The sequence below is a fragment of the Herpailurus yagouaroundi genome, unplaced genomic scaffold (assembly GCF_014898765.1).
Source record: "Herpailurus yagouaroundi ecotype Mexico unplaced genomic scaffold, PumYag 181, whole genome shotgun sequence".
Classification (NCBI taxonomy): domain Eukaryota; kingdom Metazoa; phylum Chordata; class Mammalia; order Carnivora; family Felidae; genus Herpailurus; species Herpailurus yagouaroundi.
This window is the reverse complement of record NW_024412412.1, coordinates 31,961,788-31,984,916: the sequence shown is the minus strand read 5'-3', so window position 1 is coordinate 31,984,916 and position 23,129 is coordinate 31,961,788. Positions and strand designations below refer to the sequence as shown.

The 23,129-nt window shown below is 42.8% G+C and overlaps 1 protein-coding gene across 2 annotated transcripts in view; it reads right to left on the bottom strand.

The window, feature by feature from the left end:
• The window catches only part of EBF2 (EBF transcription factor 2), a 203,550-nt gene that overhangs the window by 3,493 nt on the left and 176,928 nt on the right, over positions 1-23,129 (bottom strand). Inside the window, exons 11-15 of one of the 2 annotated variants that reach the window (XM_040490238.1) lie at positions 16,594-16,682; positions 15,278-15,343; positions 15,017-15,194; positions 13,188-13,373; positions 4,088-4,255 (exon numbers count right to left, since the gene is read on the bottom strand). In XM_040490238.1, the coding sequence (XP_040346172.1) occupies positions 4,088-4,255; positions 13,188-13,373; positions 15,017-15,194; positions 15,278-15,343; positions 16,594-16,682 (687 nt within the window). The remainder of the gene's footprint in view (positions 1-4,087; positions 4,256-13,187; positions 13,374-15,016; positions 15,195-15,277; positions 15,344-16,593; positions 16,683-23,129) is intronic. The other variant, XM_040490239.1, reaches the window with a different exon arrangement.

Genomic DNA, 23,129 nt, shown 5'->3' with positions numbered 1-23,129 from the left:
AATAGAAGACTTAATTGTGTTCCTAATCTGGGAGTCACCCGATCCCCACTCTTCAGCCCCTAGCCAAGTGTGGTGCTCAAGGTCTCCTCCATCTAGTGAGGAGGACACACACGATACCTGTTGGGGGCACTGGGTTCAAGGCTTCCCCTTGATATGGGAAACAATGCAGCCTCGGCACAATGTGGAAAAGTCACACGGCAAAATGCACCCTCTGACCTTGGCTTTCCGGTGATGAACCCATTCTTGGGAATCAGCAGAGCAGCTTCCTTGCATCAAACCTGAAAACCCTATCTAGAACTTGATGCTTTGAGTTTTATTGTCTCTGTCTCATCTAGAGCTCACCGGATACATAGAAGCATTTTGCTGAGTGGTGCTGACCAAGCTTCTAAGCAAATGGCTGAGATTCTTCCTGCTTCCCCCAACACCACCCCTCTTCCTTCCTCCCCCGCCCCTCCCTCTGCCCCTTCTCTCCGTGCCAGCTAGTCTGCTCGGGCAAAATTGTCAGCCGCCTATTTCCCTGCCCATACAGCCTTTATTGAATGTTTGTGAGATCTGGATTAAGGTCTTACACAGCTAGCAAAGCCTTAATTATTTTTGCCTGTATTACTATATATTGAATCGATGTAACTTTTCAATAAAGGCAGTTCAATTCTGGACACTCCCTGATGATTTGGAGACATAGCAACCCTGGTAATTATCCCAGAGTGTGGGAGGTTTTTTATTTTATTTTATTTCTTTTCCTGGAGGGAGCTGGAAAATGAATCAGGCACAGAGTGCATAATATTATCTCGACAATCTATACTCATCACTGCAAATGCCTGATAAATGAGGTAGAAGCTGGGAGAGTGAACACTACACGTATAACTCTCTGGCAGTGGGATTCTGGCTCACGTTTTTCAACTTTAACTTGTCCATTACACTTAAAACTCATCAGCCCCTTCCTTTTTCTGGGTCCTTGGGGAGTTACCCAAGCTGCTTAGGGCAGAGCCGCTCAAAGAAGAAGATCCACTGCCTGCAGGAAGAACAACAGATCTCACATATTTTCCTTCCTCCTACTCTCACCTCGGGCACCGGGTGGGCTGGATCTCCGCTACATGGTGACCCTGACTTTTTGCTTATAGAAACCATCGCCAACAGACAGAAAGCAGACGTTAAGTGGAGAAAAAGTAAGCATGCTCACTGTCGCGAGGGGAGCGTGCTTAAAACCGCACTTTGTTCAATTTCTTTCTGCCTTTGGCGTTTTCCAGGAAAGCAATAATCCCCCTTTGGTCCAGGTGGAAAGCAGGTATGGGCGAAGGGTGAAGAGAGGAACTGCACCATGCCTGTCCCCGGGGAGACAGAGGGCTGTCGCAGCACAGGCTCTGGAATCCAAACGTCTGAGGTCACCTTGCTTGTGTGGCCTTGGGAAAAACGACTTAACTGAGAACGGTGATAATGGTACGACCTTCCCTTTTTGGTCACATGTGCGGCTTGGGCAAGGTAATCCGTGTAAAGCGTTTGGGTCACTGTCGTGCACGTGGTGCTCAAAAACGGCAAGCCTCAGAGACGGCTGGTTGCACGTGACCTCTGCAGATGATTGAGCCCCTCTCATCTTACGGACCAGCCTGTGACCACCCAGGCACCTACGACCACACTCTTACTCTCCCGCCGTCTGTCTCTAGAGAGACGCGGCTTCGTGCTGATCGCCCCGGCAATCCCAAGACTCCTTCGCTCGGGGACTGTGGCTAGCTCGTTTGAAGCCAGCTTGTTTTCTCCTTCTAGGCATCAGCGGGACACCTGGTAGCATTGGACCTTGAAGTTCTAGTCACCTGATGCCAAATGAGGAGACGTGGGAGTCTGCACTCCTAATTTAGGCACGGCTCTCCCCCTCCACCTCCTCCCTACTGTCTTCCTTCTTCTTCAGGCTCAAGTTGCCAGAGGAATTTAGAGGGAATTGTAGGATTCCCAAAGAGGCTCGGGACATTTCAGCGATTCTATAGAAAGGAGACTAGATCCCAGAGCCTGTGCCTACGCGCAACTGATAAAATCATCACTCCTGCCGACACAGAACGTGTGGCTCAGCCACCTCCTCAGTCTAATTATTCTGACCTGTGGGGGACCAGAAGCTCACATGGCTGAGGACCCTAGGGAGGGTCTTCTGGCGACTGCTGTCCCTGCAGAGAAACCTCGCTATGACCGCACAGACCCTTCCAGCATTTGGGGCCAGCTCAACTCTGAACGGGTCACACCACAGCTTAGACTTAGGCAAGCAGCCACAGGCAGGGGGTAGATTCCGGGTCATGGGAGCCGGTGTAAGATCTGTCCCGCATTCCTGAGGGCCAAAAGCCAGGCAGGGCCCATCGTTGAGTATCTTCTGCCCAGAAGATCTGAGGCAACCAGCTCAACTCGCCCAACTGAGTGCACGCGAAAGAGAGATAAAGGAGGGAGGGCAAGTGGAAGTGAAGTCGTACGTTTCCTCCTCGAAGTGAAGCTGGAAATGTTGGCAAGGGTTGCCTGCAAGGAGGAAAGGGCTGCATCCCTCCCGACTTCCTCCTACACCTGCACTCCTTCTTAGCCTTTCGGGGGGCCCTCGCTCTACATTTCCCCAGCGAGAACTGTGTGGCCCCCACTTGGTTAAGGGACGTGACTAAAATCACAGCACTTAGAAAGGGGAGACATCATCACCGACGCCGGCAGGCAGAAGGGAAAGATACACCAAATATTCGACAACTGTATCCACTTCCCGGTCTCGAGACGAGGCCATTCATAGAAAACGTTCTGAGCATATCCCCCAAGGACGGGATGGAAACCACTGGTTGTTGAGGAGAGACCAGGCAGGTAGTGACACTGAGCCGCGGGCTGAGCCTCTTTCTCTATGGATCAGCCATCTAGATTAGAACCAAAGAGATCCATATTGTCCCCCTCAAATATACAGATGTTTCCAACTACTCACACGTTGGATGGCATGTTTCCCAGCTGCTTGTCTCATTGAAAGTGAAAGAATTTTCAGGGACCTCTTCTTAGGGCTGAGCTTCCAGTTCCCGTTTCACAGTTTGTCTGTCCAGTCACTGGACTTTGAGGAGACACCACTGTCTCTTATGGTAGAATGGGACAGGAACCTACCGTGCCTCCCAGAGCTCTGCTCGGCCACAACTGGCAGATGAACCCTCACAGGTGACCCAGAGGGTCAGGAATCTACGCATAATCATAAAGCTACTAGGCAGATGCCGTCCTGGGGACGGCACAGGTCATCTGAGGTTCTGCTGAGCTCAGAGGCTCTGATCCATAAGGGGTTAACCAAACCTCTGCCCTGCTCCGTTTTAGCCAATGCCGCTAATCGTGAATGTTTTCATGTCAAGACATGAAAAAGAGCCTAAAAATAATGTGGGTCGTCAGGATCCATGGTGTCCAGCAGGTTCCAATTTGTTCTTTTGCCATCAGCTGGCTCCCATTCACAGCGAGATGATTAGATTCTCGTGCACTCATCACATTTGTGTAATGTTATGTCACACTCTATTTTCAGACATTGCTCAAAAATGGGTTGGATGGGCGATATTCATTTTTGTTCCTAGACGGTGTATGTCTTTTTTCTTTCTTTCTTTCCTGCCCCACCCCTGATCAGGCACCTGCTATCAATCTGACTGGCATGTAACCAGAACTCTCACAATGGACTGGTTGCTCCCAATGGATCCTGTCCATTTGTGCCATGGGAATATGTATGCAGTGTAGACGGCAAGACAGGTAAGCAGCAATCACCATACGGTATCTGATGTGGCAACGAGGCACCTTCTGGGAAACGGTGACACGGCCCTGTGGAAACCAAAGGTCTGGGGAGTCCAGACACTCCCGGAGGGTGTATATGGCTCTATCATAGTTAACTCTGTGACCTCGAAGAGCTGTCCGACTTCTCTCTCTTCCTCCATCTTGCTCTTGGATGGAGTACAAGCTCAGTTGTACAAGCCATCTGTGACCCATGGTGAAAACACCAAAGCACCTCTTTGTAAGTACATGGTTAAAGATGGGGAATGATGCTGTGCTGTTTGCTCTTACTCTGCTGGCCCTGTGGCCCATCTAATCATGGCGGTACCAAAGTGGTACCTTTGCTTACCTCTGAATCCATTTCCATTGCCACTGGAGCAGGCAGGTGAAGGGGAGCCTTGTGGCCTGATGACAGGGGCAAAGGCACTCTTCTGTTTGACAGCAGGAAAAACTGAAGAGGAAAATGGAAGGATGGAGGACGTGCTAGAAGATCCAACAGTAGGACTTGATGACATGACTGGAAAGCAAAGGCACAATCCTCTTAGGAAGGGACAAACCTAGGAACGAAGTCCTTTCTTCAGGACATACAACCGACACACATTACTCATTGGTTCCAGGCATTGTCCCAGATTCTGGGGATTCAAAACAAAGTAGAATGCAACAATGTGCCCGCCTTGCCCAGTGGAGGGAACACACAGACAAAATAATGAACAGGTTCACAGTCCTACCGGAGGAACATACACGATGCTAAGGAGACTCAGCAGACAGAGTCCTCTTCTGCCAGGGAGTCAGGAAGACAGAAGCAGGAGGTAATACGATGATAGGTCTTTGCTCACGACTAGAAGCTTGACAAGAGAACACTAAGACCAACATCGGCAAAATCATCAAATCTACTCAAGAATGGAAACCTCTTTTTCACCCTAAAAAGAAGTCCTGGCTGGGAGCTCTGCGCTGCCCTGGTAATTCTCAGCGCTCCAGAGGTTTCATCTACAGGGTTAACATCTCTGAGAGTACCATCTCTATGGGCCACTGCCTCATTAAATGTAAACGTTTATTAACATCTAGGAGATTACCTCCCGCTCTCTCTCTCTCTCTCTCTCTACTTTCAAAGCCCCTGGGAAATGAAGTTGCAAGTTAGGCCCCTCTGATGTAATGTGTAGAAAAAAACACCAATATTAACACTAAAATTACTTAAAGGAAGCCAAAAGCTAAGTGTTGTAATTTCCAAGAAAAATAAAGGCAATTTCCACAATGAAATGCCCTACCTCTTAATGTCAGATACTCCACCAAGTTACATCATACAAGAAGATAATTTTATCTTTTCTGTTCAACTAGCTCAAGTAAGGGGTAATCTCCAGTTCACAAGGGTAAAATTGGCAGATACAGCATCTTGGAGAATAAAGTCAAGTTCCAGGGATTCATTTTAGCACCGTCTCCAGAATTCTGAACTATCATATGACATGGTGAAGGAATTACTGAAACCTAATGGTCAAGGCTAGGAGTGCTAACTTCTGCTTCGTATCTTCAGTGACCCAGCTACCCAACAAAGTAAATTTTGAAAGTGAGGACATGTATGTGACTTATGGTTCAAAGACCAAGTACAGGGTGAATTGAAGGTCAACTGTTCTGATGTCCTCTGTAAGACTCCATTCCCGTTTCTTGTCTCTCCATATTTTCTACCTCCATATGAAGATACACTTTGGGCTATGTTCACACAATTACATATATAAAATCACCATATAGCATCCCTGCAATATGATGTCTTTTATAGCCAAACTACAAACCAAAGACCTCAAAAAAAGAGCTTTATCTAAAAACTGCTCATCCTTATGTAGTCCTGATTTAAGCGCAGAAAGATGCATCTGAGTACATGTCTGTCTTTCCGCAAGTAATAGGAATCAAGAGAAAAAATTGGAAAGGAGGATGAAGTCTTGGAAGAATCTCACATCATACTTGAAGATTAAACTGAAGAAAAAATTGGGCTAATTCACTATTATTACAGAATAGGACACAGGGCTAACCATTGGGAGTGGATTGTATTCATACTCTCAAGCAAAATCTCCTCTTCTAGCATTGGCTTTCACATCAATAAAAGGAAGTCGGGGACCTTTCCCCTTTCTGGAAGGCACACAATTAGAGGCCAAAGAAAAGCTGAGACTCCGGAGGCCCTGATTCCGATCACAGTCCAATCTCCACCACTCCATGTGAACCATGCAGGCACCAAGATGGCGCCTTGACTTCTGAGTCTGCAAAAGCACCACCTCTCCTCCTACACCATGATAGAGGAGGGTTTTTATAACATTAGGCACACATATACACCCTTGATTCCATTTATATTCAGCATCTGATTCACTTTTACAAATACCTCTTTTCTAAACAACAGATCTCAAACTAAAGTAGATTCATTAGGTCAAATGTGGCTGCCTCTCCATGAAAGAGTCGCCTCAAACTTCGCTAAGTAACATGAACAATTGTTGCAGAGTTGAATAAGCACAGAGTTATAATATGCCCAATTAAAATACCTTTTAGGAAATTTTTGTGAAATGCTAAATACCCAACTTAATTTAAAATTTAATGCAACTATAACAAAAATCCCAAGAGGAATTTTAATTTGTTTATGTCCACAAACCCAATTGTTATGTTTATCTACTGAAAAAACAACAACCCTATAAGAGCCAGAAAGTTCTGTTAATACTTCAAAAGTACTAAGAAAGCATTTATCTTAACAGATATTAAATCTTACGAAAAATCTACATCAATGAAGTCAGTGTTATATGAGTGTAGAAACAGGCAGACAAATCCTTGGAGAAAATAGAGGCCAGAAATAGACCTGGATATATATGAGAACTGAAACTTAATAAAGGCGACATTTCAAATTAATGGGGACATAAATGCATGGGAACAATATACAAGCCCCCCAGAGACAAAATTTAAAGTGCTTCCTCGTGTTAAACACTAAACTAATGTAAGTAGATTAATGAGTTATTTGCTAAAACAAAATTATAAAGGCGCTAGTAGAAAAATTAGGGAGGTTATATAATCTACATAATCCTTTCAACCTCAAAGCCTAAACAGAACATCACGGAACAGATTTGCCCCATGACGCAAAACTTCCTTAACACGCAGAGAAAAGGCAAATGACAAATTAGGAAAAATCTTTATCATAATTATTTAGATATGTTCTTATCCTCAATAGCTAATAGGCTGTTATAAATCAATTAGAAAACAGAAAGACATCCCAATGAGGAAAATGGGCAAAGGATCGGAAAAGCAAAGTCACAAACATGAGTGAGACATGAGTGAAATTGACCAAAAAGACTGTCATAGGCCTAAAACATGTTCAAACTGATTAGTAATCGAATGCAAATTAAAACAGTCATGAGAGGTTACTTTCCACTTTACCAAACTGCCAAAGATTAAGGAGAAAGGAACAGGGCAGGGAAACAGATACTCTTCCTTTACTAAGGGGAGGTTTCATCTCTCTGGGGGGACTTTGGCAATGTGTATTTAAAATCAAAGTATTTTTGGGGCGCCTGGGTGGCGCAGTCGGTTAAGCGTCCGACTTCAGCCAGGTCGTGATCTCACGGTCCGTGAGTTCGAGCCCCGCGTCAGGCTCTGGGCTGATGGCTCAGAGCCTGGAGCCTGTTTCTGATTCTGTGTCTCCCTCTCTCTCTGCCCCTCCCCCACTCATGCTCTCTCTGTCCCAAAAAATAAATAAACGTTGAAAAAAAAAATTTAAAAAAAATAATAAAAAAAAAAAAAAATCAAAGTATTTTAAAATGTGCCCATTGTTTAACCCAGCAATTTAATTTTGAGAAGTTAATCCCAAGGAGATAATCATAAATTTGCCAAAAAAAAAAAAAAAAATCGATCCAAGGGCATTTTTATAATTGGGAAAAATTGGGAAATAATGGAAATGACCAAGCAACAGGGTAAACTATATTAAGTCTATAAAATAGAATGCTATGCAAATATTAAAGCGAATGTTGGAGAAGAATATTTGCTGACATGGAAAGATATGCCTCCTCAGGTGAATAGGACAAATTACATCATAACATATACATCAAACCCAATTTCATTTTTTTAATGATTAACTTTTTTTTAGTTTTAGAGAGAGGGAGCATGTGAGCAGGGGAGAGGAGCAGAGGGAGAGAGAGAGAGAAGCTTTTAATTTTTTTTTAACGTTTGTTTATTTTTGATACGGAGACAGGGTGTGAGCCAGGGAAGGGCAGAGAGAGAGGGAGACAGAATCTGAAGCAGGTTCCAGGTTCCAAGCTCTGAGCTGTCAGCACAGAGCCCAACGCCGGGCTCGAATTGATGAACCATGAGATCATGACCTGAGCAGAAGTTGGACGCTTAACCAACTGAGCCACCCAGGAGCCCCGAGAGAGAGAGAGAGAGAGAGAGGGAGAGAGAGAATCTTAAGCAGGCTCCACGCTTAACACGGAGCTCAATCCCATGACCCTGGGTTCATGACCTGACAAATCAAGACCCTAACAAATCAAGAGTCAGGCCTTCAACCATCTGAGCAACCCGGGGGGCCCCAACCCAATTTTATTTTCTAAGAACGCATACAAAGCAAAAATTTAGAAGGATGTGATATACATCAAAACTTTTAACAATGTTATCTCTGGCCGATGGATTATGAATGTTCTTAAATTTATTCCTTTAACTTCTCCATATTTTCAAAATCTTCTATGATGAACATGCATTAATTTTGATGTAGCAGAGACCAATAAAAGCTGTTAAAAGAAACAAATGGAAAATCTCCTTTTTTTTTTTTTTTTTTGGTTAAAAATTATATAATCCTTAGCACTTTGGTTAACTTTGGTTAAAACTTATATAGCTTTCCTGGCTGTTAATGCTCCTCTTTGGTTTAAGGCTTTACCACCTGTAAACAAGGTTGCCTGTTAACCTTTCTGCTACAAAAAAGCAGACACTGATAAATTGTCAAATTCCCGGGAAAAGCTTATTGATTACAGTGAACTTCGCAAGGCAAACGTCACTCCTTCTGTCTGTTCTCCGTTCTCAGGACCCAGGTCTGCATCACTGACAGATTTTATGGAGCCGAGCTTCCAATGTGTGACTTTGGTTAATTTTGCCACTTTTCTTTTACTCCCTCTTTCATTGATCCCCTGGCAGAATTCGATTTGTTGTGCATCAGAGAAGACACTGCAATTTTCAAAATGTATCTATCCATGACTAGAAGGTTATCCTTTAAAAGCTAATGGCGGTTGTCCCTGCACGGAAATAAAGCGTGTTCCTTTTCACATATACTTGCCTTTCAAATTGTGTATAAACGAGAGTGTCACTATTGTAACAGGGTTTCTTTGAGTAAAAGACAATAGAAATGTGTCAAAATGTTAACAAGGTTGTTTTTTCTGGTGGGAGTACGCTTTCTTTTTGAAACTACTTCCATATGTTCTAAACTTCCTATAATAATCATTTAATACTCTACCATAGAAAATGTCTTGATATCTGTTGTTGAAAACATAAAAATATTGAGCCCCAGGGCCCAGGCTAAAACTATGTAAATGAAGGAGGAGTCCCTGAGCACGGGTTGGATTTCTGCCCCAATCTTTGGAATTGCTCGATGGCTACCCTGCTTTGGAAGAAGTGGTCCCACAAGTGTCGCAAGCCTGTTGAGTAGACCGTCTTTGGGGACACCAGCGGGCGCCATTTTAGGAAAGCTGATCACATCCACTTGCAACTGAGAATTTCTCTGGACAACTCTCTCTCTATGGATAGAGGCCAAGGTAAAGGCAAGTCCGTCTGGCCCCCAAATCTCTGTGAACATGGGGAGTTAAGGAAAAACCACTTTTCTTCTTACAAGGATTGATTGGCCTGCATAGGCCCAGCTGGAACTCACCGGGCACATATCCTCCTTTGCATCGAGCCATTGCATTTGTTGGCGCTAAGGGGTCTGTCGGCATTTCATTATAACCCCCTATTGTCAGGGGTTTAGAATTCAGCCATAAAAACCTGCACTGAGCTGGAACTTGGCACACATGCTACCGCCAGGAAGTGAAGTTTGTATGTGAAATTGAAAAAACATCTGTCCGGCCATTTTTGAAGCAGTGTGAGAGCGAAAGCAGTGAAGACGCAGGTTTTTGATACTCTGCGATGGACATCGTGCAAATCAACTTGACCGAGAGGCTTGGCTTTTTATTTATTTATTTTCTTAACGTCTCTGGCAAGTGACTGCTCCGGGGCAGGGCCCGGCTGCATCAGCATCGCTTAAAAAAGAAAACGAAAAATCACAGACTGGTGTTTTCAGACACAAGCAACTGAATTGACAAAATGGTTTCCCCTGGGCTGTTTTTTTTATACTTCCCAGAGAAGTTAAGACTTAGCTGGCTAGAAATACAGGTCAGATGCTATTGTAATGAACTCCATGGGGTATTCAGTATTTTTGCAATAGGGGATTTTATTGTAATGAATGCACTGCTTGGAATCCATGCTCGGTTTACAACTGCTTCGGACCCTCCTTCAGAAAATAACGGTGCGAGAGATCACACAGACCCAGGAGGAGCGAGGGGAAGGTTCTCTGTTGTGTGTCCCTACTCCCGTTGGGCAGGGTGCCTCTTTCTGGTCTGCATAAGCCAGCTGGTTTTAAGGGGTGATTTGAAGAATTGGGTGTTATCATTTTTCTTGTGGCAGCGGGATCGAATGATCAAGAAAGGATAGTGGAAGGAAGTTGTCCCTGCTGCAGTGGGAAAGGAAGCTCCCGACCAAATGAATTAGCTAATAAGAAGCAATTACCCAGTGGGCATATTCATTTAGCTGTTCCTCTTTTCTCTCTGTCACTCTCTATCTCTATCCCTATCTTTCTCTGTCCCTCTCTGTGTCTCTGTCTCTTTCTGTCCCTCTCTCTCTCTCTCTCTATATATATCTCCCTGCCTCTCTCTCTCTCTCTCATCCCTACTCATCCACCCCTGTCTTTCTTTTGGTCTCTCCCCCTCATCACCACACTACGTACTATATTATTATATTGACCATTTTTGAGCTACAAAAATGACAATTAATAGGGTTCAGCTTTATACATGGATTTTTATTGATACATGTATGTTGAACATATGAAACTATTTGGGGGAAAAAAGTAATTTCATGCTGTTTGGTCTAATAATGTATTATGAATACAAAAAGTATTTCTTACAGTATTGAATAATTTTAGAACATGGTATTCTGAACCTGGTGACATATTTCTAGTCCTATTTTTATGATTTATTGGCTACAAATCCTTGAGTAAGTCATTTAATATCCCTTGATAACTTAAAGGGAAAATGATAATAATAATTACAATCATAGCCGTGGCATAAATTGTTGTGGGGATCCCACTGGGGTCTATATGTGAACATGCTTTTCAGACTGTAAAGTGGAATGCAGTTGTGAATTACTCTTGTTGTCACCATTATTATGTGACATTCTTTTTTTTTTTTTTTTTTAATTTTTTTTTTTTTAATTTTTTTTTTCAACGTTTATTTTATTTTTGGGACAGAGAGAGACAGAGCATGAATGGGGGAGGGGCAGAGAGAGAGGGAGACACAGAATCGGAAACAGGCTCCAGGCTCTGAGCCATCAGCCCAGAGCCCGACACGGGGCTCGAACTCACGGACCGCGAGATCGTGACCTGGCTGAAGTCGGACGCTTAACCGACTGCGCCACCCAGGCGCCCCTATGTGACATTCTTTACACAATGGCTCTCTTGCCTTTGTATCGCTTGTAGGGGCTATTGGAGATGGGGTCCCTTCTACACAGTGATGCATGGGAGACATCTCTCCCAGATCTCAGCAACAGAAAAATCAGGTTTCTTCAGAGCTCCCCCCCACCCCACACCAAGAAATGTGTGGACACAAAATCTTATGACAAATAATGTTTCTCTCTTTGCTTTCCCATCTTGTAAGCCTCCGAACCAAGTTTATGGCTCTCTTGAATAGACTGAATAGCACCCAGGTTAGTCCTTGGATTCGTCTAATTTTCCTACCCGTATTTTTGAATTTTATCTCAGTTTCTTATAGTTATTATTTTATACTTTCAAAGCACTCATCTCACTATTAATATCCCCCCGAAATATTTTTGGAAGACGATAAGGTAAAAACAAGTAAAGAACTAAACAAATCAAGAAAGCAATAGTTTGTTTATCTAGACCGCCATGATCTATCCATATTTTTTAATTTTATCTCAGTTTCTGGAGGTCATTATTTTATACTTTCAAAGCATTCATCTCACTATTAATATCCCCCCAAATATTTTTGGAAGAAGATAAGGTAAAAACAAAGAACTAAACAAATCAAGAAAGTGATAGTTTGTTTATCTAGACCACCATGATCTAATTGATCCAGGCCATTGGACATGACAGACACAGAACTCATGGCTTTACAGCAGTACGATTTTAGTTGTAGTAGAAGAACCAACCTCTGGTCTCTCTGCTACTTGGTTACTACGTCCTTATCACACTGAGTAGACTGTTGAAGGTAATGATTTGAACAGATAACACAGAAATAACTCATGGGTGTGTGTCCACAGAGAACCACAAGGCTGTGAAAGGCAGCCTCCAGATCCTTGGCATGTCACAGCCTGAGCTGTGTGCTGCCCTTGACTTGCCCTTGTCCCTGGCCTGGGGGAACCATTCTGGTGAACAGAGGGCCTGCTGTAGAGCCTTGCAGTTGGAGCCAGAATTTCAAGAACATTCCACTCGCTCACACAGACTCTCCATGGAGGCTTCTCCCCTGGCCTGAAGTATCCCCCAGGTAGGTCTGAAGAACACATATTCTCTCAGGTTTCTTAGCCCGCGAAGCAACCCAAAAGAGTTTTCACGACCCCCTAGGACATCTAGCTAGCCCATAATAGGATTAAGAGGTCTGTCTCACAACACCCTCTCATGAGCAGCTAAATTCCATCTCTCGGAAGGTACGTAAGGAGGAGAGGGCCATGTAACAAAGCAACATGGGAGCACGGTGTGATACACAAATCAACCAAACCACAAATTCTGTGTTCAAATGATGGCCCGGCTCTATCCTCACTGTGTGATCTCAGATAAGTCAACTGCTGTGCGCCTGAACCTCCTCACCCACAACAAGGAGGAAGTTCTTATAAGGATTAAATAGAACATTACATCCCAAAGTGCCTAATTGAGAGTGTGCATAATGGTAGCTGAAATGGAATCTCAATTCCCCTCTCCTGTCCATATGAGCCGCATTGCCCTTTCTTTGCAAAAAGCAAGTATCTTCCCTCTTTGTCTTTCCTTCAGAAGGCTTTGAGCAACCAAGTGCACCAAAGTCCAACCAACGGCGAAGAGCAGAGGGCAAGAAGGACATTTCCTCGGGAAACTGGGTTCCTCCTCCACGAGTCAGTCAGATGTAGGGATGCAACTCTCCCTCAAAAGGGTGAACAGTAAAGCCCAGGGACAGAGAGACAGGGAGAGCCGGACAGAGGGAAGGGGCACTTACTTCCATACGGGGAGCCTGTGGGGGAGCCGTTTAGAAATCCTGGTGACCCAGGGACGCCCAGGTTGGCCATGGGGACGTTGCTGTAGCCGTTCATGCTGTTACTGGAGGTGCTGTAGTTAGACTGCTGGGGGGTGGAGCTGGAAGAGTAGCCCCGCGGAGAGATGCTGCTTGTGTTGCGGATGTACCCTGGACAACAAGGAGAAAGCCCAGGTAAAGGAACCGGCACACACAGCCAGCACAGGCCAAACATGGCGGCGTGGGCCCACGTGGCCCCCAGATGGCAGAAACCCCCCCGGAGCCACCCTTGGGCAGGGTGGAATGTCTGCACTTTGTCTTCAGCCTTCTATCCTCCTCTTCCTTCCTCATCCTACAACCAGGCCATGTCCCTGACAGCCCCTCCTTCCTCTCGGTCCCCATTTGCAGTCAACATCTCCAGCTCAGACCGAGGAGTAGTGACTAGCGGTTGGGTGCAGTGACAGCTCCCAAATCATCCTTCAGGTCAAGTCCTGTGAGATCTCCAGGGTGTCACTGAGGAAGGCATTCTGGGGTCAAGTTGTGTGCCGTAGCTATCCCTTGTCTTTTCGCGTATGTGGGGCCGAGAGAATAAGCAAACCAGTTTACATCCGCTAACCCAGTGTTTCCCAAATTTAACACACCACAGTATCGTTCCCGGGAGCAGTGGGCAAAAGGGATCCTGATAACATCCCAAGGGCCACCAGGACTCTGCAGATCATAGCTTTGGGAACGTGAGTTCAAGGTTGTTACCATGCCCTGGGTGGGAGTGGGGAACATCTTCATTTAAAAATTGCTGTTAAATTCATCTAAATGTGCCATTCTTTGGCCAAAGACTGGGAAGCATCCGCCATCGAGTGCAGGGAGATCAGGTCTGTGGGAGGGATGGGAAGGGATGGCAGGGTTCTCATACTTCTGAAACCCCAGCACGGAGACATCACCTAACCTATCCTGAAATAATCCATTTTGGATAACAGTCTCTAAAGCTATGTAAAAAATGACCCAAGTCAGAGAAGGAGGAGGAGGAGGAGGAGGAGAAGGGGGAGAAGAAGAAGAAGAAGAAGAAGAAGGAGGAGGACAGGAAGAAGAAGAAGGCTATAATATGTCCACACCCACCCTTCTATAAGAAAAACGCAGCCTGGGCATGAAAATGAGGCATTGCCTTCCGATGGATGAATGAAATTGGAAACAAAGCTATCCCAAAGTTAGGGATATGATTAGGAAATTTATTCCTTTTAAAACATGATTTGTGATAAACTTAGCACCTTAATAAAATCGACCTCGGTGACAAAAGTCTTTACACGATATACTTCACGTGTAGAAAGCACGGTTAACTAGAAAATGTGCTGCTATGTATTTGTATATGAGATAATACACACATAGAAGTCACCAAATAAAGCCAAGCCACTCAGCCCTGGCTCCTAGGAAGAGAGGGCTGTGCATAATAAATAAACGATAATGGCAATGACTCGGCCTCCTTTCACTATTCAAGCCGATGATCCCAAGAGCAGAAGTGCACATTTGAGTCCAAGAGTACCTGTAAGTCTCGTTCCAGGAAGCCGAAACCATTCTAAATAAGTAACAGTCCCTCCTAATCTTAAATATCTTCAATTAAGGGGATTCGACCCGGGACCTAAAAAGCCCCAAATCTAACAAAACATCACCTATCATGTTGAGATAATCCAATATGTGATCGGGAAGGGGGGGACACGCTTTTCTGATGGTACATGAATCAAGCTTCACCTCCCTCCACTCACGCAGAACCAACGTTTTAAATGGAGAAGGTGCTTGAAGCCTGCCTCCGGGAAAGGCTGTACCTTGATTATTTCCCTGTGTTGACTCTGAGATGCTGACGCCAAGCTGGCTGCCGTACGAATTGATGCCCATCATGCCACCGTGAGCCGGAGAGCTGGAGAGAGCTGGGATCTGGCTGGGATTCCTGGGGACGCTGTACAGGGCTTCCGCGATGTCTGCGGCCCGCTTCAAAATGATGTCCTACAGAATGGCAGGTTGAGGTGAGCGTTTTTATTCAGCGCAAAGACTCAAGCTCAACCGAGTGTAAGAGGTCAACGTCTAACCTGGTTATTGTGTGGTGTGCCATAGAGGGCCTCCACCAGATCCGCAGCTCTTTTCAACAGCATTTCCTAGGAAAAGGGAAGAAAGGGTAAGCGATGAGCAAAGGTAACCCCCCCCCCCCGTGGCAACCACAAAGGAAAATTATGCATAAAAATCAAAAGTCCAGACATCCTCCCTGAAATATAAATAACTGGCTAAGGGGTCCTGTATAATTGGTGTGACAGGCAGAATATACCTGTACGTATAAATCCCGCTATAAATATGTATCTCCACGGAATCCATCTAGATAAAACGGTTCCATACATGATCGCACTACCAAAACCAAAACGCGACCAGATTCAAGGTGGAGCTGGTTAAAATTAATAAGGTCTGGGAAGTGCCATTAAAAACTTTCAGACCATTCCATTTATAAGATCTGGTACTCTAATTAACCAGAAATTCTTCAAATGATTGACTGGCCTGAGTTTAGCTGCTTGCCAAGGAGTTGTTCGTAATACTGAAATGATCTTGGCAGGGCCTTCTGCAAAATTTTATTCTAATAAAGATGAATTCTTTCAATAATATTTCCCCCTGTTCACTTTAACCAGAGAGAATTAGTAATCAGTAATCCCTTTCGTCTCATTTTGTCTTTTCCACCTCCTGCTTTGAACAGCCTCTTAAATTGCTATTAACCTACTTTCCAGATATCATCTAATTTAATGGTGGGGCTGGGGATTTTTCCAAGAGGAGAAATAACGGTGTGATGGAGAAGCGAATGTGGTACTTGAATTTTACTCACAGTACAGAGAAGAGAACACGGCATATTATAACGTGTGTACTCAAAATGCGAGTAGAGATGTTAAAGTTTAATAATGTCTCCTTAATTGAATGTCTAATAAATTAATGTGCTTTTCAATACGGAAAGCTAAAATAATGGGCCAAGTTCATGACATAATTGTCCATAAGCAAGTTCACTTAAAAGTGATTCATTTCACAGAAATTTTACATGGAGGCATTTTTCACTTCACAAAATACCCGCATACGGGGTAGTGCCTCTATGAATACCTGATTGTGGGTTAATGTGCCCTTGCAACTATGGGCACATAAAACACAAAAAAGTGAGGACTTACATTTTTAAGCAATTATACAATTATTTATTTTCATAAAGTTGGCAGTGTTTTATAAGCTGGATACTTGTAGTGTATCTGTTTTTGAGGACAAAATTTTCAGATTTCATATTCCCTCAGGTATTAATTTTCTGGATTCATCTAAGTTTGCTGAAATCCTATAATAAGGTTTTCACCTGTCAACTTCCAAAGCATTTTTTTTTTTTTTTTACCTTAGCTAATCTCTCTGGGTCCCCAGGATGCCTTGGAATGACTTTCTGCAGTCTTTGGAAACCGTAGTCTATGGTGGGTTCATTTAATGCTGAAAAATAAAAGTCCTCTTTTTGAGTATGTTTCATGGTCATAAAGCAGAGCTTCTCAGTAAGTCTTCCACCCGCAAAGAGAAAGGTTCTGGTATTATCTGAGAATCGATACATAATGGATACAGTTCGTTACGGAATTTTTTGCTGTCGACATTGGTTAATTCACATTTGTAAGTTTGGAATTCACGGTAGTTTAGTGTCTTTGCATTCAAACGATATTTCAGAATTTCGGGATTATTACATTTACTTACCATTCTGCCTTAAGTGCATACAACTCCTTATTCTCCGCTCACTCTCAAATAACCAGAAATATTACACAATCGACCATCTCCCAATTTTCTACAAAGACAATAAACTACCCTTACATGCTTTTTCTCTTCCCCCCTCTTCTGTTTCCCAAGTATACCTTTATCATCTATTAATTCTCCCAATTATCAGTTTTTCTTATTCCCCTAAATATTTCCATTCATACATATACAAACCTTCTGTGAATTTATTCTCCCAAAGCCCTGTTCTTATGCAATACACTTTCAGAATTTCCCATGACATTTTGCTACACGTACATTCCTATACTGTCAGGCTCCACCATATGCTGAAAGTTCCATAGAATCGGGACACATGCTTTGCTTTGCCACTGTGTTCTCATTGTTGAAGACAGTGCCCGGCACATAGTAGGCATTTGGCATCAGCAATTTGTAAAATGAGTGAGGGACAGAGTGAATGAATGACACATCTCCCCATGTCAACCATGCTAAAGAATTTTTGGAGTGGATTCCCTTATCCTTTCTCCTTCTTCCTGTCTTCTTTGAGTTCTTATAAGTCTGTTGTTTAAATTTTGTAGTTTCAAAATTAATGCATGATCAAAGTAAAGAAAAAAGATGCAAAGAATAAAAAAATAATCACCTGCACTCCCTTTAGGCAGCAGTAAACACAGGAGGGTGTACTTCCTTTTTTAATCTTCCTTTTTGCACATATGTTTTATGAATATTTGTTGCTATTATTCTAAATATCAAAGCAACACCTTTGGTTCAAAAGAATTATTCAAAAAATTTAAATGCGGAAATAAAAATACAATCATCCATAATCACCATTTTAGAGATGAGCTGGGTTAGCATTTTTGCTCATATCCCTACAGATCTAAACACGCACGCATACTTAAAATTATTCACACTGTTACATAACCTACTTTTTATCAATTTAGCAACATATCAAACTTTTCCCCAGCTTATTCAATATTCTTTTATAACATTATTTAAAATTCCTGCATATTTTTCCATGTCATGCCCTATAATTTATTTAAATGGCTTCCTAACGTTTGCCATTTAACGTGATCCTTAATTTCTCACTATTATAAAAATCAGAGCCATAATTATCCGCTGTGTATAGTTTTAATGATTTCAATCGGATAATTCCAAGAATTAGAATTACTGGACCAAAACTATGATTTATATTTAAGGCCTTCCACACATCCCGAACTCTTCTCAGAAGACTGTACAAATTTGTATTCCCTCCAGCGGTGCATGTGGTCACTTTAACGTCTATTTCGTCATTCATCAGTGAAACTGAAGAGCTTTTTCTTATACTTGCTGATCATTTTAATTTTTTTCTTTTATGAACTGCTTATTGATTCTTTCCATGGTCCTTTCAATTGGGGATTAGTCTTTTTCCTTTTTTTTTACTTGTAAAAACACTTTATGTATAAATATTTTTAACACTCTGAATGTCCCCATGCTATAATATCATATCCCAGTTTGTCCTCAGGTATTATATGTAAAAAGATCATCCCAATTCCATGATAAGTACGCGCACACACACACACACACACACACACACACACAGACACACACATGGAATACGTGTGGTATTTGCATATACATATACAAACATATATGAATTCTCTTTCTTCTTCTTTTTGCCCAGGTCCACGAATAAAATGTGTACTGCTCATCATCTAGGTAATACGTTTTTTATTTTTTGGTCTGTATTTCACTTTTTATCATTTTTCTTGTCAATACGATTACTCCCTCATCACATCTTCTAGGAGTTTTACTAGTGCCTAGAAACACTTTTGGTTTTTATGTGTCTGTGCAGGCAGCGTGCGGGGAGTGGGTGGTCGTATATGGCCTAGTCATTAAGAGATTCCGCTTTAGAGTCAAATGGATCTTGGGTTTGAATTTCAGCTCCACCATTAATTTCTCTAAGCCTCTGTTTAAAATCCATCTCATGGGTTTGCTGTCAAAATTAAAGAAAACCATTTATATAATGTCCCAGCTCAGTTCTTGGCCCAGAAAAGTTCTTAACCAAGGGCGGCTATCTGTTATTTTGTAACCAAACCCCTGACAGATGTCATTAATGTTTTCTGTTCATTCTTAGGACCATCCATTCATGGCATCAACATATGAGGATCATTTTGTCTGTATATTAATTCCAACTAGTTCTCTTAATCTCATTCTCATGTTAGCTAAAATGTCCCAAATGGTCTAAAAATGAGGATGATAGTGGAAATTCTTGCTTTTCTCCGAATGGGAATGACATTGACATTTCACCATCAAATTATTTATTATGTTTCAATAAGGGTTTTTTATCCGGACTTTTTAGAATTTGAGGAAATTATAATCATGAATTTTCTCACTTGACAAGTATATATTATATTTGATAAGAGATTTCCCAATTTGTCACAATTAAGTGTTTTGTCACGGATATGGTATATTTCTGAATACAGTTTGTTAATATTTTCCTAAGATTCCTGCTGTGAGGATTAAATCATTTAACTATTGAGAAGAGTGCCTAGCATATACTACTCATTCAACAAGTATTAGTTACTATTACCATTGCTGGGGGTTTATGTGTCCATATTAATAATTGGGATTGTGTGCTTGGTATTGTCCAGCTTCTGGTTGATTTGTGTTTTATACGAGCTTTGAAAAATAAATTGAGAAGCTCTCTGTATTGCATCCTATGCTTTGTAAAATTTATACGGCATGGATATTCTCTCTTGACTAAAAGTCCGGAAGAACCCTGTGAGATTTCTCTCATTAAAGTCACCAATAACATTTTAACCAAACCAAGAGGAACTTTGCCATTCTTCTTTTTTTATATATATATTCTTTGAGAGAGAGAGACAGAAAGAGCACATAGGGAGAGAGGCAAAGGGAAAGGGAGAGAGAGAGAATCCCAAGCAGTCTCCACACCCAGCGCTGACTGGGTGAGTTCTCCACATGGGATTCTATCCCACGATCTTGGGATCATGACCTGAGCCAAAATCAAGAGTTGGGCACTCAACTGACTGAGCCACCCAGGGACCCCGGAACTTTTCCACTCATATGATAAAGACGAGTTAGGATTTGACACTGGAAATACTCTCCCCTTGGAAATTCTTCCACCCATCGCCTTTCCTGAAAGTGCACTGCCTGTTTCACTCTACCTCCTTAGTCACACCGTCTCAGCCCACTTTGAGGACTGCTCTTCCTCCATCTTGTAAATGCTACTGCTCCCCATGACTGTTGCCAAGCCAGTCTTCTGTTTGGCTATACATTCTCCCTCAACCACCTCATCAGTGCCCGCATGATTTCCATGTCAAGCTACATGCCGACTGTCACAAACCTTTGTCTCTAGTCAAGAAAGCTTGCCTAAGATTCTGCCTTATCACTCCAAGTATTGGCTGGAAATTTCCATGGGATAGCCCATAGACTCCTCCCACTTAAGATACCCCAAGCCGATGTGGCTTTCTGTGAATTGTCATGTCCATTAGGTTGCCAATCAGAAACCTTAGATTCATTCTTTATTTCTCAATATCATTTGTATTCTTCTAGACAATTCATGCATTTCATCACAATTTTAAATGTTTTAGCACAGATTCTACACAGTATATTTAGAATTTCTAAACATGGGGCTTAGTCCCACACCGTGAGATCATGACCATGAGATCATGACCTGAGCCAAAATCAAGAGTCAGCATTTAACCAACTTGATCCACCCAGGTGCCCCATGAATAGTCATATTTCTAATTCTGTCTTCCTTTTGTTCCAAAGAAAATATCTGAGACCCTTGGCTGTTAGTTAATTATTTATTCCAGCTAATTGCATTGGATTCTAAAAGGTGGCCTGCAGAATATCTGTCTTTTGGAATTTAAGTTTTTTCTGAATTCATACATATTAGTTTTGTCTGTGTTCCATGGGTAATGCTTCAAGTATATTATTTAATATATCTTTTTGATCATATTATTTAACATATTCTATATATAATTGCTACTATAAATTTGTCCTTCCACATTCTCCATGTATTTCTGATAGTTTTTTAATGGCTATATTTGTCTCTAGTAATGAGAAAGATACACATCCTATTTTAACTTAAAACAGTGCTTTTAGGGGTACCTGGGTGCCTCAGTCGGTTAAGCGTCCGACTTCAGCTCAGGTCACGATCTTGCGGTTCGTGAGTCCGAACCCTGCACCGGGCTCTGTGCTGACAGCTCAGAGCCTGGTGCCTGGTTTGGGTTCTGTGTCTCCCTCTCTCTCTCTCAAAAATAAATAAATATTAAAAAAAAAATTTTAAAAACAGTGCTTTTAGGTTTCTCTGAAAATCTTTTTTTCTAACTATTTGAGTCTGGTAAGCCCCTCCACACGGAAGGAATTTGGTCCACCCTTAACTTCTCTACCTCATACTTTCTACTTTTACATTTTGATTGTTCGGTTGTCATCTTCAGCTAACATTACGATCGTTAGACTTTCTATGATCCGTCTCTTTTAGACTAATTTTCACATTGACATTTGGCTTTGTCGTTACATTGACAATAACTGAAATACTCTAACTGCTTTCTCTCTTGTGATACCATAACTTTTCCATCCTTACGTTTTTCACTGGTTCAATTCCCCAGCAGTCAGGTTACATCAGTAAGAAGAGCTGAATTCTATCCAAGCCCCTACAATGAGACAATATCTTTTTGTCTCCCTCATATGTAAATGACAGCTTCTCTGGATGTAGCACTGCTAGGTACCCTGGTCTCCATTCAAGATCAAGTTTCTGCTTGTGTTGCTTGTTCCTACCCTTTGGGTAGGGGGTCAGAGGAGGCCTGGAGCGGAATGACGGGTGCAGCTTTCTACACATCCTCCAACATAACCCTGTTTGCACACACCAGCACACAATTTCTGGCATATTGATGACACCAAACTGGCTTCAAACAGGAAGACTAGATTTCCCTTATTTTTGTTGTTGTTGTCGTCATCATTTTCTTGAAAATATCCTCTGATATTTTCTGGGGCTGAGGGCAGATTAAACACTTGGACTCAAATTACCATTTTATCCAGAACCACATGAGAGAAAACCTGTGTGTATAATTAGAATCCTTCCATAAACCTTTTTTTTTTTTCCCACTTAGCATTAAAACGTCAGCAGTTTCTGAATCCTTTTTCTTTAATAACAGTATTTTTAGTGGCTATAATATTCAATAATGAAAATCGTTATTGCTGCCGTTAGAATTAACCAAAGGCTTGCCGTATTACAGGCCTTTTACATACGTTAGCTCGTTTAATCCCCATTACAGCCCCACGCTATGGGTTTTATCCCCATTTCGAATGTGGTTCCAGGTAGTAAAGGTGGAATTTGTGTCCTGTCTTCTCTAACTCCTAGGCCTGTGCCCTGAACCTTAGAGATGTTGTCTCAAGCCTTATCCAGATTCGCCAACGGCCGCCTGGGTCAAAGGCTACCCCTCTGCACTGAGCTACTGGGCTGAGCTGGTAAAGAGCAGAGAGTGTTGGCAAGTGGCCATGCCATCTTCTGCTTCCACCCACTCTTTGCACCCGCCCTTCTGCCTTCCCGCGCTTCCTCTCTAGCTTCTGGCAAAGGGCTGCAGATCTCCAAAGCGAAGCCTCACCAGGTTGCCTGACTTCGCAGTCCCTGAGTGTGGGAGAAGGCCCCATTTGGTATCAATCAGCAAACACAAACAGCCGCCCAGGGCTGCAGGGAGAACAGACCTAGTGACAAAATGCTCTAAATCAATCACTGCCTTGTCTGTTTTCAAACAGGCACCATTTCGTTACCTGAGGTACTGATTTTCTTATGTGGAGAAAATGGAAGTTATAGAAATTAGTATGCTCACAATATGTTTACTAGAAAGTAAGGGAAGATCCCCTAAGGTAGAAAATCTAGCCCCTCCGAGGGCCTCCCCCTCCTGTCTCCACTACTGTCCTTGTCCTTCCTAGCCATTTGCATGGCTACTCCCCCCCCCCACCGACAGGTTCTCACTCCCCCTCACTACAGCTCCAGGGGTCCCCCCATGACCACCACTAATCCCCGTATCCCTTGTGCGTCCTGCCACTTGCAGAGGAATTCTCTACGGCTGGGCTTTAATCAGTACACAGAAGTGGGATGTAGATGGAAGTTTCTCTTGCACAGAATTGATCGCACATTTGTACCCACTGTTCTTCCCGTTGGATGGGAAACCACCAGGT